We start from the raw sequence: 18,058 nt of genomic DNA on the forward strand, positions 1-18,058 counted from the left end.
TTACGTACGAACATCTGGAACGAATCTGTAACATCTCATGCATCCCTCGTCTTTTAAGAGGTGGCTAAAAATCCGTCTGTCGTCGCCACTGGCAGGGTGTAGATCCAATACCATGTAACCAAAGGGTCTTTCCGTCGTCTTGGTGTAGACGTCCATCACATCTTGCCATCGGGAGGGAAACGCTTGTAACAGTAAATTCCTCATGCCCAATTGATCGCGAGGGTTCTTGAAAGCCACGATGTAATGCGCATTTCGAGAAATGCTCTTGGCGTATTTTCCCGGCGGAAACATGTCTTGACACAAGTACAGGACGGTGATGTTCCTGTGGTGGGAAAGTTTGGTGAACAGATCCAATACTCTCTTGTCGTTTCCTCCTTCTTCCATCAGATCGTCCAATACCATCACCCCTCCACGGGGAAACCATTTGGTCAAATCTACTTCTTCGGGAATCCCTTCGTGAAATTTCACGCCTCGCTTTTTCATGTTCGCGAAACCGTCTTGCCAAGCCCCAAAACAGTAATGAATGGTCTCAGGGGGTGTACTAAACAACTCTTTTGAGTGATTCAAAAGTACCGACTCGGTAAAACAAGTCTTTCCGCAGCTAGAGGGGCCCACGATCAAAATGCTAGAGGGCATCCGAAAGCTAAAGGCTTCACCGCGCTCCATGGCGAAATGACATTCGTCAAAAAACGAGCAATGATATAAGCATGTTGCAGAAAAAAAGTCTGCAACGAATCCCGATCTCCCGAGCGACAGACGACACACACCTTATTTATTTCAACGTTTTTATTTGTCATCTCCCAACAACAAGTGTCTTACACCGCAGAGAGACGGTTCACAATCCTGATGGTATTCCATCTTACAAATTTTGTGCCACGACCTTTCCTTCGAGATCAATTGCTTCAACATTTGCCCAACTTTATGATCATTGTACACGTAATCGTGTTTCTTGAATCTCGCTTCGAATTGACTCATGCTACGTCCTTCGGCCCTATCGATGAGATACATCAACGCGTAATCGCCGCAGCTCTGACTGAACAACGATTGTAGACTCTGTCCGTTGCGCTCCACGTACTTCCAATGAGCGTCCAACCAATCTTGCAACGGTTGCGCCGTCTGGTACACCTCCAGGGGTAAGGCGTAACTGTCCAACACTTCGCACACGTTTCCATTCGTCCACAACGCGATCCAATGCCGACCGCGCATGTAGTGAGGATCGGTGTTGACGATGTACCCGCGGGCTTCCGTCTTGAATGGTTTGCGAGGTAATCGATCGCAGGCCACTGTCCCGTAAAAATAAGGTTTCAACGACGGGTGATGTCTGGCCAACTGATCCAATTGCACGTTATTCAAAGTCACTTTCTCCATCACTAACGCTGGTACACGTCGTACAACACGGCTTTGTTCTTGTCTATCTCCAAGAGATTCTCAAACTCTCCGTACACGATGATGGTCAAGTTCACAGCTGGGTTGGCTCCAAAGTTCAGCTCTATTAGTAGATTTCCGGCTTGCTTGGGGTTCATCCTGTAACTGTCCACGCATCCATTGGCCACGTTGTCGAACACGAACAACGTGCAATTCTTTCCTTGTCCCCAATCGTCACCTCTCACCATGTTTCCTTGCTGCTTGCACAGGCATCCGGTGGCTTGCAAGAAACGGTGGTACCCTCTGAGATCTTTGGTGGCATCGTTGTGAACCAGTTCTAGCGTCTCGTAAGGATACTCTTCTCCTCCCACGAGTTGTTTTATGCTGCTCATTCCAAACTTCTGAAAACAGAAGGGATCGTTGACCACGTTCCCGGTGAAGGCTGTGGACAGTACCATACCCACGATCACGCGGTTGGGAATTCTTCCTTGGAACAAGTTGGTGCATTCGTACCGTCGTTGATCTCCCTGCATGTTGAAGGTCCGAATCTCGCTTCTCACGGTCGGGTAACTCACCACTTGACTCTTGGTGGTCATCTCATCCATCAGTCTCCTGTACGTCGTGGGATTGAGACGCACTTGACACAGGTACATTCGAACTTTGACTTCCTCGGCCGTCAACTTTCCTGCCAGACCCACTCCGTTCAAGAACACGTCGGGAGAATTGAAGTACATCTGTATTCCTATCTGCACTCTGGGTACCAACAACTTGCTCAGATGAAACACTTCGATGAGGGGTTTGAAACGCAACACGTGTCGCTTGCCTTCCGTGTAATTGGCTTGTTCTGCTTTAGAGTTCTTGAGAGCCTCCTTGTGATTGGCGGTCAGGGCTACATAGTCTGCGTGTCCAGCTCCAGCGTTGGCTGCAGTGTTCGTGTTATTGTCCGTCCACGTGGCTGGGAAATCGATATGATTGTACCATCCTTGAGGTTTCAAGATGGTTTCTCCATCACGTCTGTCGTAATTCAGCAACGTTTCCAAGAAGGCTCTGTAATGGTACGTGTCCGTCTGGGGACTGATGAGAGTACCGTTGAGACGCACGCTGATTTGCTTGAACAGAGAATGGGCTAGATTGTTGACGGGCCACAGCTTGTCGGCAGCTGCCACGTTCTCATCGTTGTCTTTCTTCAGTTGCAATTCTACCTCGAAAAAGCTACGGCTGAGATCGATGTAATCTTCTTGGGGGTCGATCTGAAACTCCACCGGATTGATGCCTGTGGTGTAGGTCTGAACGGGGACCATCCGATACGACGAGACGCTGACGTCTGTCGGTGGTACGGCGAATAGATCCAATCGAGGATTGGCCTCGCGTCTCGACTGCGGGTAGGCGCTCGAGATGGTTTCGGTCATCGTCTTCTCTTCCTTCTTGCACTGCGCTTCCGTAAGGTCTGTATCCAGTCGTAGCCAGGAGGCTTTCTGACCTCGGGACCTATCCACCCGCCCTTTTGTACTTTTCGTCGTCGGCTCTTTTGTCCCAACAAGGCCTGGTTCAAAAGTGCCAGTGAGAATCCTTCTCCCCGCTGTCTGACGGGGGCGCGTTTGGATCGGACCAATCTAGACGATCGCGAGTAAACGGGATTCATTTTTCGGCAAAGATGTCGTTCAGTTTTCTCTTGACGTTTCGTTCTATGACGTTTTTCAGTTTGCGTTTCACGACTCGTTTAGGACCACTCTTGGCTCCTTGACCCGCTTTACGAATGCGGTCCGCGACGCCGCGCCCACTCTTAAATCCTCTCACGGCTCCACCGAGAGACTCTCTCACGATGTCGGCCAAAAATCCGTTCCCCTCTTGAGGTGGAGGATCCGGTGTGAAACGCGTCAGGGCACCGCCTCTCATGTTCGCTTGATATGTAAGGTCACGATCGTGTTGCCTTCGCCAAAATCCACCAGTTTACCTGTAGTCTCGCTCACTTGCGTTTCAATAATGTCCACGATCTGGTTGCGGAGTGGAATATATTGTATGTGGAGAGGTTCAAAGTACTTGATACCTTTTCCTTCACGTTGAAAGTGAATTTCCCGCAACAGATCCGTGACTTGATTTCCCACAACGGAACTACCACCCACGTCTGAGTAAACGAAAAGCGTACGCGATGCATCTCCAATCACTTTTTGGAAGGCTCTGTTGAGTTTCACAAAGCGCCAGTTGCAATAGCAACTCAAGAAAAGCTGTCCATTCTCAACAACCCAGAAATTTTTCTTGCCCTCTCCAAAATCATCCACGTCTATGGGATCGGGTATCGTAGCCTGGTGGCATTCCGGCTTCAGGTTCGGCCCGAGAAACACGTTTTCTTTCTCGTCCTTTTTTACCCATCCCATGTCAAAGGCCAAATCCTCGTTGAAAGACATGTAATATGGGACGCCTTCAGTTTTCACTTCCGAGACGTCCAAGTTCGAGTTGTCGAGGACTAGTTCTTCACCTTCCCACTTGAAAGTATATTCCCACTGCTTTCCATTATCGGGCGACTTGGTCAAGTCTCCCACGATACGCTTGTATTCTTTGACTTGATCGAACTTGAAGACCAGGGCTTTCATGAAACTGAGGCCATCCACGATGTTGTCGTCATATAGAATGTCCTGGAACGTCAGATCGGTGGTCACCGACTTGCTTTGCACGCGACCCTCGTTGTCTTTGCGCTTGAGCATCCACTGGGCACTCAAGAGAGGAAACTTGAACGACTTAAAGCGAGTTAAGTCGATGCTGGCATCTGGCACGGAAATGCTACTCAATCCCACTTTCCAACCGGTTCCTTCCAATCGTAGCGGGTGAGGTAATCGCACCTTGAAAGAGTTTGCTCTATTCTCTGGAAACTCGGTTCCGCTGCTGTGACTGGGTAACGTGACGTAAAATCCTTCCTCGTGGCTCATGATTTTTTTAGAGCCGTCTTCTCGATCCAGCTGTCGTACTTGTCTGGCCAGCCTTTCCAGTGCACCAAGACTTTATTTCCTTTTCGTTTGACGATCTTGTCCACCCTGAAGACATCGTCGTCGGACACTGCGACTTTTTGTAGATCTTCCTTGTAAAACGTACCGCGAAGGGGGGTGTCGTCCAACTCTTGGATCTTGTAAGTCGTGACGGGTGGTCCCCGACGCACCTCTCGTATCACAAACACTTCTTCGGTCCAGCCGGGTAAATACCCTTTCTCGAACGTGCGAAATTTCTTGTTCAATCTCACGCGTTCTCCTACTTTTAGCGGGGTTTTTCGTTCTCTTTTACCCGACGACAATCTCTTCGCGTACAGACGTTCCCACACTTTTCCTTCGTTGCTCGCATTCACTGTCTCGGGGCTGGTGCCGATGCTACGATGGTGGGATCCGTTGTAACCTCTCACCAAGGCCTGGAGTACAGGTAGGTAACTGAGCGTGTTCTTGGCGGTAAAGTATCGGTACATGCGTTCCTTGAGAGTGCGGTTGAAGCGTTCCACGATGCTGGCTTTGGTATCTCCGGCCGTGGAAAAGTGGTGGATGCCTTCCCGTTTCATCAACGCGGCAAACGTCTTGTTGTAAAATTCTTTCCCGTCGTCGGTCTGTAGGTTCTGAGGTTTGCGTCCATCGGCTCGTTTCAAAATCTTGGCAAAGGCGTCCGACACCGTTTTTCCTGTCTTGTCTTTTAGGGGTTCCACCCAGGCATATTTAGACAAGACGTCGATCACGTTGAGTAGATATCTGTGACCCTTGTTGTATTTGGACAACGGTTGCGTTTCCACTAAATCGGCTACCCACTGTTGGTCGACATTAAACACCAGGACCGGTAACGTGGCGAAACGACGTCTGCGCGGTTTGTGAAGGGTATAACCCAAATCGCGCTCCAATACTTTTTTGGCTGTGTCGACAGATATCTTGTGCGATTTGGCGAATCTTGTTATCCCGCCCAAGCTACCCGGTTGACTGGGATCGTGGTAGTCCGAAAGTATTTTTTCATCCTTTTTCTTTTTCTTCAGCTTCTTTGGCATGTCGACGACGCTCTGACCACCCTCATATAAGTGACGTGTAATTTATGAGCTGCCTCTTCGATCGTGGTCGGATGAAGTTTGTAAATAGAAGCAAACAGCTCGGCTGGATCCTTGAAATGTCTCAACCATAATATAAACGGTATCAATCTGAAATAGTTTTGTTCTATGTGGGTGGCTTCGAACACTCTCAAGGGGGAGTCACTCGTATCTTCCGGTATATCTATACCCCTCCCAAATTCAGCATACGCTTTCTCGCACAATCTTTTCAACCACTCCCACTTTCCATACAGATCCATGACAAATGAACTTTTATTTATACAACGTCAATTTAAATAGCCTGCATCAATAAATATGTTATCAAAAGATTTTGTACAAGTTTCGCAACTTCTAGGTCTCCACAGTTTGGCTTTTTGGTAGTCGTCGCCCAGGTAAGCTTCATCTTTATCCATGGCGCAACGGTTGCAGAGATCTCTGTCTAACAATCTATCCGCTATTTCTTGCCAGCGATTGCTTTCTAGGCGTTGCAATTTTACTTGAGTTGCCAGTTGGTTGCACAGTTCTTCGTACGTGTTTGCGTCGACCGTGATAGGTTGTTTCAAGTAGGCAGACAATGCCTGGCTTAGGGCTACACTCGCTCTCAACGGTGCGATGAGATCTTCTAAACCACTCCGTTCGTCAAAGTCGCAGACGTTCGCGTTCAACCAGAACGAGACGCCGTTGCCAATGGGCGGCGGTTTGCGAGACGTCACGAAGAAAAAGGCTCGCTGCAATGGCACGTAGACAAATTCATTCCAATGTCTATCCCACAGATAACCGTGCCCAATGTCTTTGAGGGTCGTTAGGACGGCTCCCTTCCAGTGAGGGTTCTCTTTGAGCCATTCACTTTCGGTGACGCGGTTCTTGGCACACCCGCGCTCTTCCACCATGTCCTCGAAGACATAGACTCTCCTTGGAATGTTTTCGGGTATAGTGGTGGTGGGAAAGTCTAACGACAACACAGTGATTCCCGTGTCGGTCTGGATCTTTTTTTCTAGCTTTGTACAATTGGTGTAGAAGAGTCGTTGTTCCAGGTCCATCCAGTTTTTTCTCGTACCCATGTCACTGCTCTTGGCTTGCTTCGGCCGAACCTTTGTATAATGCACTCTCCAGATCGCACATCCAATGCTCTTGACACTGCATAAACGTGTAGCCGGCTTCCATGCCACGTTTCGCGCGCTCCAATAGGTAATCTTCGTCCGACTGATAATCGCCCCTTTTTAGATCCCTATAGTAAGGCAATGGTTCCCAGTCCTTGGGATCTCCTTGTACAAAGACGCCGTTGACTTGTGGGGTTTGAGTTTGAGTTTGGCTGGAATCGCTCTCTGTGCTTTCCATCGCTACAACTGAGTCGACAAATGGACGCGCAGCTCTTTTTATACGTTGGATGACGTCACCTGGGTCATTGCCGGTTGGTCGGAAGTGGTCACGTGTTACCTCTCTGGTTGGTTCGTGCGTATTGATGTCATCCGAGAGTAGAGTATAAAAGCGCCGTGTTGTCTCCTGTTAGTCCTCAGTTGGAGCATCGAGAGCACCATGGACGTAGCAGAACCCAGAAAAAAGCGACAGAGGAGAGGGACTGGAAACCCCAAGAAACCCAAAGTCCCCCGTAAAAATAGACATCCTACAAAGAAGAAGATGGAGTTGAAAGAGGAAGTGTTGGAGGAGGGTGAAATTTTCGACCCCGACCAGTTCCTACAACAGACCTTTGACGACACGGAGCGCGACCCGGTTTGCCCCGTCCACAAAGAACCGCTGACCAAGAGAATGACGGACGGGGGATGGGAGTTCTACTTTTGCCCCCACACGAGCGAAGGTACCATCTGTTTCATTTGCACCGGTAGCGCCCACATTGACCAGTACGTGGTGGCGGTCAATCAACAACTACCGGCTTACTATTATTGGAACATGAATAAGATGAAATGTTACTGCAACGAGAGTCTCATTCTGAGCATGTCGAAATCAGAGAGCAACCCGAACAGGATCTACCTCAAGTGCAGAAAAGGGAAATGTCGGTTCTTCCAATGGGCAGACAGTCTTCCGTTTGGCAAGATCAAAGCCTGGCTGGAAGGAAAGGAATATGTGGGAAACGAGGATCCCCTCTACTCGAGAAGGTCTGGACTGGACTCTAGGGACGAATTTGGATACCCCAGAAGAGGACAAGACGTGGTGGATAGACCGCAACGAATTCTGGATGGGAGACCCGCCTTCAAAGTACAACACTACCCACCCCCGGTCAAGGATTGGATTGGTGATCTTCCCTTGGACGAGTCATTGGTCAAACAGTGTCAAGAGCAAAAGTTTTGGGTGGATGGAGAAGGGAAAATTATTCTTCCCCCGGAATTGGCTGGCGTGAAGTACGACTCGGATGAAGAGAAAATGCTGAGAAATCAACTGTATCTGAGATGCATTTCCCAGAAACAATATCCTAATTTGGATCATTGAGATTTAGAGTTTAAACATTTTCATATATTTTCTACGTCAAGCATCAGAGTGCAGTTGGCTCTGGCATGACTCCGGAAAACGTGTGCATGATCTTGGACTTGGAAGGTTACTTTGTGGAGAAGACGTTTCGAGTACGCGAGTTGGGTTATTACACTTGGCAAGAAAAGTTCGGACGCCATGCTTTCTACATGAGAATGTCGTGGTGCAACTTATCTTCCAGAGACAGAAAAACCGTGTCTTACGTCAAATACAACGTGCACGGACTGACGTATCAACCCAGAAAGGAAGAAAAGGCCTACGAGTATGACAGGGTGGAGGAGGTGATGTGGGATTTGTACGAGGAGACCAAAACCCCCGAGAGAACCGTGGTGGCTTACAAGGGAGGACACGTAGAAAGAGACTTGTTGAACAAACTGAACATTCCTAGCGTGAATTTAGAACTGTACGGATGTCCGAAATACGACGTGTTGAAAGAGACAATTGTAGAACCTTTACCTAGTTGCGGTTTTCATCTATACGAAGGACATTGTCCAATGACCGAATGTCATGCTTTCTGGTTATGGTACCAGACTTTTCTTGTTAAATAAATTTAAAAATTGCTCCATGCCGAAACTGAATTACGAGAGTATGGGATTCAATCGCTTAAACAACAACAACAACAAATACCGCACGCTAAATTATATTTTTTCGCGAACGGTGAAAATCACAACAAAGTCGATGACACTTGTGATTAGAGTCCAAAAATATGAAATTTTCGGCTCAATAACATTCATCGAAATAATATCTTTAATGGTTGGACGTCCTTTTTGATTTAAGGGCCGAAAAAAATATTTTTTCTTCGAGAAAAAACATTTGAACAACGGCGGAATGAACCACCTACAACAATTATATTTTTAGCGGCCGGTGAAAAATCACAACAAACTCGTTGACACACTTGTTTAGGGTGTAAAAAATGTGAAGATCCGGCTCAATGACTTGCTTTGAGATTCACTAAAATAATATCATTCATGGTTGGACGTCCCTTTCATTTCAGGGCCGCAAAAACAAACAAACAAACGCATTTAAACAACAACAAATACCGTACGCTAAATTATATTTTTTCGCGAACGGTGAAAATCACAACAAAGTCGATGACACACTTGTGCTTAGAGTCCAAAAATATGAAATTTTCGGCTCAATAACATTCATCGAAATAATATCATTCATGGTTAGACGTCCCTTTGATATAAGGGCCGCAAAAAAAAATTTTTTTCTTCGAGAAAAATGCATTTGAACAACGGCCAAATGAACCGCACGCTAAAATTATATTTTTTCGCGAACGGTAAAAATCACAACAAAGTCGTTGACACACTTGTTTAGAGTCTAAAAATGTAAAAGAGTCGGCTCAATGACTTGCTTTGCGTTTCACTGAAATAATTTCCTTCATGGTTGGACATCTCTTTGATTTAAGGGCCGAAACAAAATTTTTTTCCTCGAGAAACAATGCATTTGAACAACGGTCAAATGAACCGCTCGCTACAATTATATTTTTTCGCGACCGGTGAAAAATCACAACGGAGGCGGTGACACACTTGTTTAGGATTTACAACGTTTAAGCTTCACTTCTAGGTGGCTAGGTTTTATTTTTTCTGAATCATAGTGGGATGTTCCCTCGATTTTGAGACCACGAAAAGAAAAGATGAAGGCGGGTTGTTGTTTACGAAAGACAACGACAACTGCGCGAGCAATTTCGCTTAAAAGAATAATTCAGTCCACCAAAAACGACTTGTTCATTCGTAAAGTTCGGTTTCTTCTTTTTTTGACCATAAACACAACTAGACCAAAAAACCTTGAACGAAATGAACGGGTCTAAAACCTTCTTCTTCTTTACTATGCACGATTCATGATGGCCGCACGAACAAAAACAAACCACTCGTCAAAATTTACAACGTAACCAAATTTATTTTTCGCAGTAAATACAATTTATCAAACGCTCTTCGTCTTGTACAGTAGAGTATGGAGACATTAGCTCACCTTAAACCTTATATCCTTCTTGAAAAGAGCTGTAATCCGACAATAAAACTTTGTCCGTTTTTACTGTACTTTTCCGAGAATGAACACACGCGGGCTCCTAGAATTCCGAGAAAGATTCTCCACGCGCGTGCGTCGGGATTTTTCCCTTGGGGGGAAATCCCGGGATTTTACCCTTGTGGGGAAATCCCGTCAGCTTGGGATTTTACCCTTGTGGGGAAATCCCGTCAGCTTGGGATTTTACCCTTGTGGGGAAAATCCCGTCACCTTGGGGGACATTGATCATGAGATCTCATTGGTTCATTCTGTATCAGGTCACCTCGATTGACCAATGGGAATACTAGAGCCCAGTTCTTCTGGGATGGAAAAGTTGTATAAAAGGAGCTACTTTGCTCATTTATTCACTCGCAAACTTTGTTTGGTCTGAGCGCTCATCAAGACATGGAAAAAGAGAAGACTGATGGTTGGAGGAGCCTGGAATTGAGATACGAGACGAAGATGAAGAGGTGGACGTATTTGGAGACGATGAAAAGGAAGACGAACCTGTCAAGAGAGCAAGATTACAGGTTAGCACGTGGTTGAATTCATCGCTCGTTTGCAACGTAAGTTCTTACATTGTGTTTTTGTTTTTGTTGAAGATTGAGAATGAAAAATCGCCGGCCACAACAAGCGGTGCTAGGCAAGCACTTCGGACGAAGAGGTAAATGGTTATTGTCCAATGAAATAAAAGAAAAATTTATTGGGAGGCAGACTTCATGCATGTGGATTTGAAAATCGATCACCAGTGAAGGAAAAGATGTGACGATTATAAACTTAACTGACCTGCGCATCATACTGTATTACAACGGCTATGTTTTCCGAGTAAAATGCAATGCTAAAATAAGAGAACGAACGATGTAATTATCATGGCAATTATCAACAATGTTTGAAACTGCAAACGTCGTTAACAATATTAGACTAAATGCCTTTTATAGACATGCACAAAATCCTTACTCTACATCAATTTCATTTTTATTCGCCACCTTTGATTTTGACGTCTTTCACATGTATGACGGGTGAATGAGATTTGGAAGCATCAGTTGAAGACAAAAAAAAAAATGTGAAGTAAATTTTAAGTACTTGTTTGTGCAAGTAGTCGATTACTGATCGACAAGGTCGTAGTCATTTCATGGTTTAGGAGCCGACTACGTTCCTCCCTCCCTGCTTGCACATGCGTTAATGAAGATGCTTGATTGCAACAAACAACCCATCAATCATATCTGGCAATCCCCAAGCCAATCAGAAGACCTGCTGTCAATCAAAATCTGTCAAACCTGTGAAATAGCTAGCATCTCGAGCCGGTATGTAATAGTCCGAATATAAACGTTGTGATCGGTTAGGTCGATAACATGTAATCTCGTTGTTAGAATAAATAAAAAAAGAAGCGTGTTGGAAGAGTGCTGATGACTGGTATAGATAAAAAACGTACATTGTTTTTACCATCCATTAATTGCTTTGTTTTCTTTGTTTCAAGATGGAAGCTCCTTTTGAATTTGAACTGAGAGGCCACGTGGACCGCAGAGTACGCAGATTTGGTCTCCACATCAGAAACTTTACCGGACGCTTAATACAGACAGGTGGTGGCGCCGCAGTAGAATCCGCACCCCTAGGACCGCGCCCCGTACTCGTACAACAGATTGCCAGAGCCCTGCAGAGAGCCGTGCAGCGTCATATCTTGGATGATGGAGCGGTTGGAGATGACGACCACTTGTTGATCAACATCAACAGTAACAGAATTCAAAATGCTTTTCATTCCAGACGTCTGAGAGTGGGAGAGTGGCGAGAAAACACCGTCGCAGCCCAACAGCTGTTAAAACAAATCAGTGACATGCTGAACAGTAATCAGACTTTTCAAGTCGACGACACGTTCAACCTAAACGTGTCTCACGTGCAAGATCCAGGCCGAGGGGGAGACAACCAGAAACACAAACCCGGTTTGGACCCCATCGAGGACATCCTGGACCGCAAAAAATGTGTCTTCAAGATAAAAAACACCGACCAGTTATGCTGTGCCCGCGCCTTGGTGATGATGAAGGCCCGTGCCGATTTCGGGACCGACCATTGGTACTACTCCAACTTAAGGAAGTGCGATACAGTACAGGAAAGGGCTGCCAGGGAACTACACCGTTTGTCCGACGTGCCAGAAGGTCCTTGCGGGTTGGACGAATTGGCCAAATTTCAAGCGCACTTGAACGCTTACCAGATTGTGGTGGTGTCTGTCCAACATGGTTACCAGATCATCTTCAAAGGAGCACAACGCCCCGACGACAAACGTTTGATCTTGATCAAACACCATGACCATTACCACGGCTGTACCTCCCTAGGGGGATTTTTTGGCAAGAGTTACTATTGTACCAGGTGCGAAAAGGGCTTTTCGCACAACGACCGCAAACGACACAACTGCCCGGGTGCCAGGTGTGCCGCCTGCCATCAGACAGATTGCCACGAATGGAAGAGAGCCCACGCTGTACCCAGGGTGAACTGTACAGACTGTCAACGGGACTTTTTTGGAACCCGTTGTCTTCAATTGCACAAGAGTCGCACCGACACCGGCAAAGACATGGCCCGAGACAAGAGGAATAGCGTGTGTGACAAACACAAACGGTGTGCGGGGTGTTTCAAGACCTACGGCGACTATGAACTGAGAAACAGTCACAAGTGCGGCCACGCTTCCTGCCCGTCCTGTAAGGAATACCAAGATCTTCGTTACCACCAGTGCTACATACAAAATCCTCTCAAGGTGGAACAAAAACAGAACCGCAAGAGAACCAGCGCTGGTCAACGCAAAGAAGACCAACCACCCGTGTTCGTCAGTTGGGACGCCGAAGCCAGGCAGGAAGAAGGCCAGCACGTGGCCAACTTGATTTGCGCCCTGAGAGGAGACACCGACGAGAGGAGAACCTTCGAGGGAGAGACTTGTGTCAAAGACTTTCTCGCTTGGTTGAGGGAGATCGCCGAACAACACCGCGTCATAGCTGTCGCACACAATTTCAAAGGGTACGACTCCTACTTTGTACTCAACGAGTTGTACGACCAAGCCATCTGCCCTGAACAAGTCGTCAATGGTGCCAAAATAATCAGCATGAACATCCCAAACATCACCTTTAAGGACTCCATGTGTTTTCTGCAGATGAGCCTTGCTACCTTTCCCAAAGCCTTTGGCCTCACCGAGCAAAAAAAGGGGTTTTTCCCCCACTTTTTCAACACGAAGGAGAATCAAAACTATGTGGGCAGCATGCCTGCCAGAGACTATTATGATCCAGAGGGAATGTCCACTGCCAGGAAAGCCGAATTCGACAAGTGGTACGAAGAACGCGTGGCGGAGAATTACGAGTTCCACTTTCGGAACGAACTTGTCGACTACTGTCGCTCCGACGTGGAGCTGTTGCACGAAGGGTGCAAGGTCTTCCGGGCAGAGTTTCAAGCCATTGCCGGGTTCGATCCCATGGACCAGTGCCTCACCATTGCCTCGGCCTGTAATCGCTTCTACCGCACCAAGTGCATGCAAGAAGAGACCTTGGCTTCTGAACCGGTACGAGGCTGGGAAGGCAAGGGCAAACCTCACTCCCTGGTGTCGCTGGAATGGTTGCTCTATCAAGACAGCCAGACGCAGGGCACCATCCGTCACGCTAGGAACGGTGGAGAACGAGCCTTGTGGATTGGACACCGTCTGATGAACGTCGACGGGTACGAGGATCGCACGGTTTACGAGTTCCACGGCTGTTACTTTCACGGCTGTCCTGACTGTTTTCCCAATCGCGATCAGAAGCACCGGAAGATGGGCGACAGAAGTCTGAGGGACGTGTACGCGGAAACGCAACAAAAGACGCAGCGGATCCGAGATGCGGGGTACCGCGTGGTAGAAATGTGGGAATGCCAGTGGAAAGCGCTCAAGGACAGTGATCCCGAGGTGAAATCGTTCGTGGACTCGTTGTCGATCAACTCCCGCTTGGAGCCCCGAGACGCGTTCTTTGGCGGTAGAACCAACGCCGTCCGCCTCTATGACCTTGCTGAACCTGAAGAGGAGATCCGGTACGTGGACTTTACCTCGTTGTACCCCTGGGTCAACAAAAACTGTGACTACCCTCAAGGGCATCCGGAAGTGATCCTAGAACCGGGACACACGAACATTTCACAATTCTTCGGTCTGGCAAAGTGTACGGTGACGCCACCTTACGGGTTGTACAGCCCCGTGTTGCCCTATCGCCAAGGGGGTAAACTGACATTCCCCCTCTGCCGTACCTGCGTGGAAGTGGAGCAGCCCAAGCCATTGACCCAACGATCCTCCAAATGCGCTCACAGCCCTCAAGAACGCCAACTGACCGGTACGTGGTGCACGCCCGAGTTGGAAGAGGCCGTCAAGCAAGGGTACGTGGTGGAGCACATTCACGAGGTGTGGCACTTTGACCGCAAATCCAACACCATGTTTAAAGAGTATGTCAACACCTTCCTGAAGATGAAGCAGGAAGCGAGCGGCTGGCCCTCGTGGGTGGGCGACGATCCAGACAAACGCCAGGAATACCTGAGGCAGTTCTTTCTCAAAGAAGGCATCCAGTTGGATCCGGACAAAATTGAAAAGAATCCCGGACGCAGATCCCTGGCCAAGATCATGCTCAATAGTTTTTGGGGCAAGTATGGTCAGAGAGGCAACAAGACCCAAGTCGAAGCCTTCACCTCTGCAGCTGAGTTTCACGACTTGTTAAGAGACGATTCTCGAGACGTCCACGACATTCGGGTCGTCAATCCAGACATGCTGGAGGTGGTCCATAAGTGCAAGGAGGACTGTGCCAACGTTCAACCGGATATCAACATCTTCATTGCTTGCTTTACGACCACCTGGGCCCGTTTGAAGCTGTACCAAGAAGGTCTTTCCATCCTACAACCAGAACAGATCTTGTATTTTGACACAGATTCTCTCATCTACAAGCATCGAGAAGGTCAACCCTCCTTACCGTTGGGTGATTACCTGGGAGACTTCACGAACGAACTAGACGATGATGACTTCATTGTGGAATTTGCCGCCGCGGGACCAAAAAACTATGCCTACAAGACCAAATTGGGAAAAACCTGTTGCAAGGTGAGAGGCTTCAGCTTGAATGCTCGAGGGTCGACTCAACTCAACTTCGAGACTTTGAAGGATAATGTCATTTCTGAAGTAAGAGAGCCATTAGATGTCCCCCGTGATATACCGGTCTTCAACCCGCACAAGATCACCAGGGATAAAAAGAACAAGACCCTCAACACCGTCACCGAAATAAAAAGATACAAAGTTGTCTTTGACAAAAGAGTGGTTGACCCAAAGTCGTTTTTTTCGTACCCCTATGGGTACCTCAAGAGTCGTCCCGACATAGAAGAAGAGGAGCGAATGGACCTGGCAGAACTTTTAAATGGATGAGTAGGACAATAAGAATGTTAAACTTTTATTGGAACTTTAATTTGTTTGGATTTGACACACTTACTTTTCAAATTGGTCTCCTTATGTTGTCGAAAGGAGTGATTGTTTTAACAAGTAAAACCGAGAAAGGGGGATACCCCCTCATCCCCCCTCTCTGACGTGCTTTTTTTAAATAGCTTCACAAGCGTGCGTTTTCTCAGAATCGCCGACCTAGAAAAAGCAATGTAGACTCATCTGCGCATGCGTTTAGTGCCAGGAAGAACCATACCATAAAGAAGGCATGGCGCTTTCTGAGACAACCTTTGTGGTCTTCACAAGAGAGGTAACTAATTATCAATCGTGCGTGTATCGCGTAGACTAATCTGCGCATGCGTTTAGTGCAAAGTATTGAGTTCCAGATACCACAAGGACAGTATGGCACTTTGTGAACCATATCTATAGGATGGTGGTCTTGCTAACTTTGTACACGTTCATTCCCAGGGTGCGCGGCCACTAGGGCTTAGGGAACATTGACACAAGGAAAAAAAAATATCCCCAGCGAGGACTCGAACCTCGATTGCCTACCTCAGCGGCAGGAGTGATACCCGTTACACTACCGGGGCTTTAGGACCACTTGTTACCGTTTTTTACCGTCTTGTACCTTAACATAAAAAACCTGTTATTAAGAAAAAAAAAACCTGTTTTTACACCTATTTTCTTGTCGTTTTTTTTTCCGCGCGAGGACTGGGACCAAGGTCATTCTAACCGTTCGGGGACTGGGACCGACACTCCAAGGACCCTGGGACCGACTCCTATGACGTCATCACACCCCTAAGTCACGTGGTTTTCCCTTTTACGCGCCTATTTTCTTGTCTTGTCGTTTTTTTTTTCGCGCGGGGACTGGGACCGAGTTCATTTCCACCGTCCGGGGCCTGGGACCGACACTCCAAACACCCTGGGGCCGACTCCTATGACGTCATCACACCCCTAAGTTACGTGGTTTTTCCTTTTACGCCTATTTACACCTAGTTTCGTTTTTTTTTCGCGGGGGACTGGGGCGAGCGCTTTTTGGCCGTTGGGGGCCTGGGACCGACACTCGGACCACCCTGGGACCCACTCCTATGACGTCATCAACACCCAAATCACGTGGTTTTCCCTTCTACGCATGCGCAGAAATGCTGCTCTGTGATTGGCTGCTTCCGAATTTAAGCGTCCCTTACTACTAGTGGCAGCTTAGACTGAATGCATGCTTTCTCAAGAATCATTCTATTTCAACCAGTGATTACTAATAAGATCAACAATGATTTTACACTATCTGAAAGTATTAAAACTACACTACTGATTTAAGCAAGTACTGCTACTTTAAAACTCCTTCAATTCTTGATTTCATGACATTCCTATGTGATTTTTAATTCCTTGCAACTGAGCAGCTAATAACATTACCAAATTTATGCACAATACAAACACACTTTGTAACCATGAAACGCTGCCTAAACTTTTAATAATTATTGTTACCTTTAATTTTCAAGAGTTGAGAGTGAACATATAGTCACTCAATGAGAATAAAATATGGTGTAAATGCATTATTAGTTACACCAGTGAACACCTACATTATCCTGACCAAGAATGTACAAAAAATAGGAAATGGAGAATGTGTGTTGTATCCGAGACTATAGGTTAGAAAATTAATGTTCTCTACATCATGGATGACTAAAACAAAAGATCACTAAAAAGGAAAAATGTTCTTCCCAGATTTAGCTAACTAGCTCCAATATCGGACCATTCTGTACAGAACTATCCACCTAGAAGCAACTTAGGCAATTGCATAGCATTTAGACCATACTGATATAAAATCTTGGACTATAACCTAAAATGAGTTAATTATGATATCTATAGATATTATATATTTTTGTATACCTTTGATTTAAGTATATTGTAAAGTAATAAATGATTAAAACCATGCCAGATTTTTTGGTAACAACACTCTGAAACAGAATACTAGGCAATGACATGAGTGTTTTTTTAGTATACGAATGCTCTCACACAAAACATTCGTTTATTCAAAAAGTATTTTTCTGTCATTCCGATGAATACGATATAATGGTCTCCTTGCTCTGCAAGTTTGTAAGCCTACAATGGCCAATAAGTTGTTATTCAAAACAACATCAGAACTAAAAATCTTAGTTTCTGAACAAGCCCTTTAAACTACGAAATGTCTGGAGATCAGTCTAGGAACAATAATATTTGAATCTTGATGCTTGAGCTAAAGGGGTTAAAAAATGTTAACTTCTAATATAGAGACCTACATTTAAAGCTCCCTTATGGAATTTCCCACTATTATTAAGAATACTCCAATGAGAAAAATCAACACAGGTATGTAGCTGTGTACCTGGGACTTCTCCCAGAAATCACAAAACTACCAATAAGGTACTTTCCTACAAATACCTAACCTGGGTGCCAGACAAGTACATAAGGTTTTGGATTAACCTAACAATTACTGACTACTTTACATAAGGGAACTAATCACTCCCACTGTAGAAACAAATCCAATGACAAACAGTCTGACAACGTCAGTTTTGCCAAACACATTCAATAAAGACTTTTGCACGTATTGCGTGCCTGTGTTTCGTAATTTGTCTTATGCAACCTTCCTAGATCGCAACCATTCGTATTCCTCTTTTTATTTGTGACAAAAATGCAAGCATCCACTGAGAATCACAGCACCGCAGGTTTAAAATAATTGTCTCTGTGTGCTCTTCGTTGCGGGACGTGAATGAGAG

At 46.3% G+C, this 18,058-nt stretch overlaps 2 protein-coding genes across 2 annotated transcripts; both read right to left on the reverse strand.

Annotated features, from left to right (window-relative positions):
• LOC144648050 (uncharacterized) lies at positions 1 to 1,178 on the reverse strand. Its single transcript, XM_078507694.1, has one exon. The coding sequence runs from the start codon at positions 664 to 666 to the stop codon at positions 1 to 3; it is 666 nt and encodes a 221-aa protein (XP_078363820.1). The 5' UTR covers positions 667 to 1,178.
• A 48-nt stretch (positions 1,179 to 1,226) lies between these two features.
• On the reverse strand, positions 1,227 to 2,853 carry LOC144650999 (uncharacterized protein F54H12.2-like). The gene has a single exon (XM_078510850.1). It carries the CDS (start codon positions 2,772 to 2,774, stop codon positions 1,371 to 1,373), a length of 1,404 nt encoding a protein of 467 aa, XP_078366976.1. The 5' UTR covers positions 2,775 to 2,853; the 3' UTR covers positions 1,227 to 1,370.
• Between the last annotated feature and the right edge of the window lie 15,205 nt (positions 2,854 to 18,058).

Source organism: Oculina patagonica, chromosome 4 (assembly GCF_052425735.1).
Source record: "Oculina patagonica isolate OP01 chromosome 4, crgOcupat, whole genome shotgun sequence".
Taxonomy (NCBI): Eukaryota; Metazoa; Cnidaria; class Anthozoa; order Scleractinia; family Oculinidae; genus Oculina; species Oculina patagonica.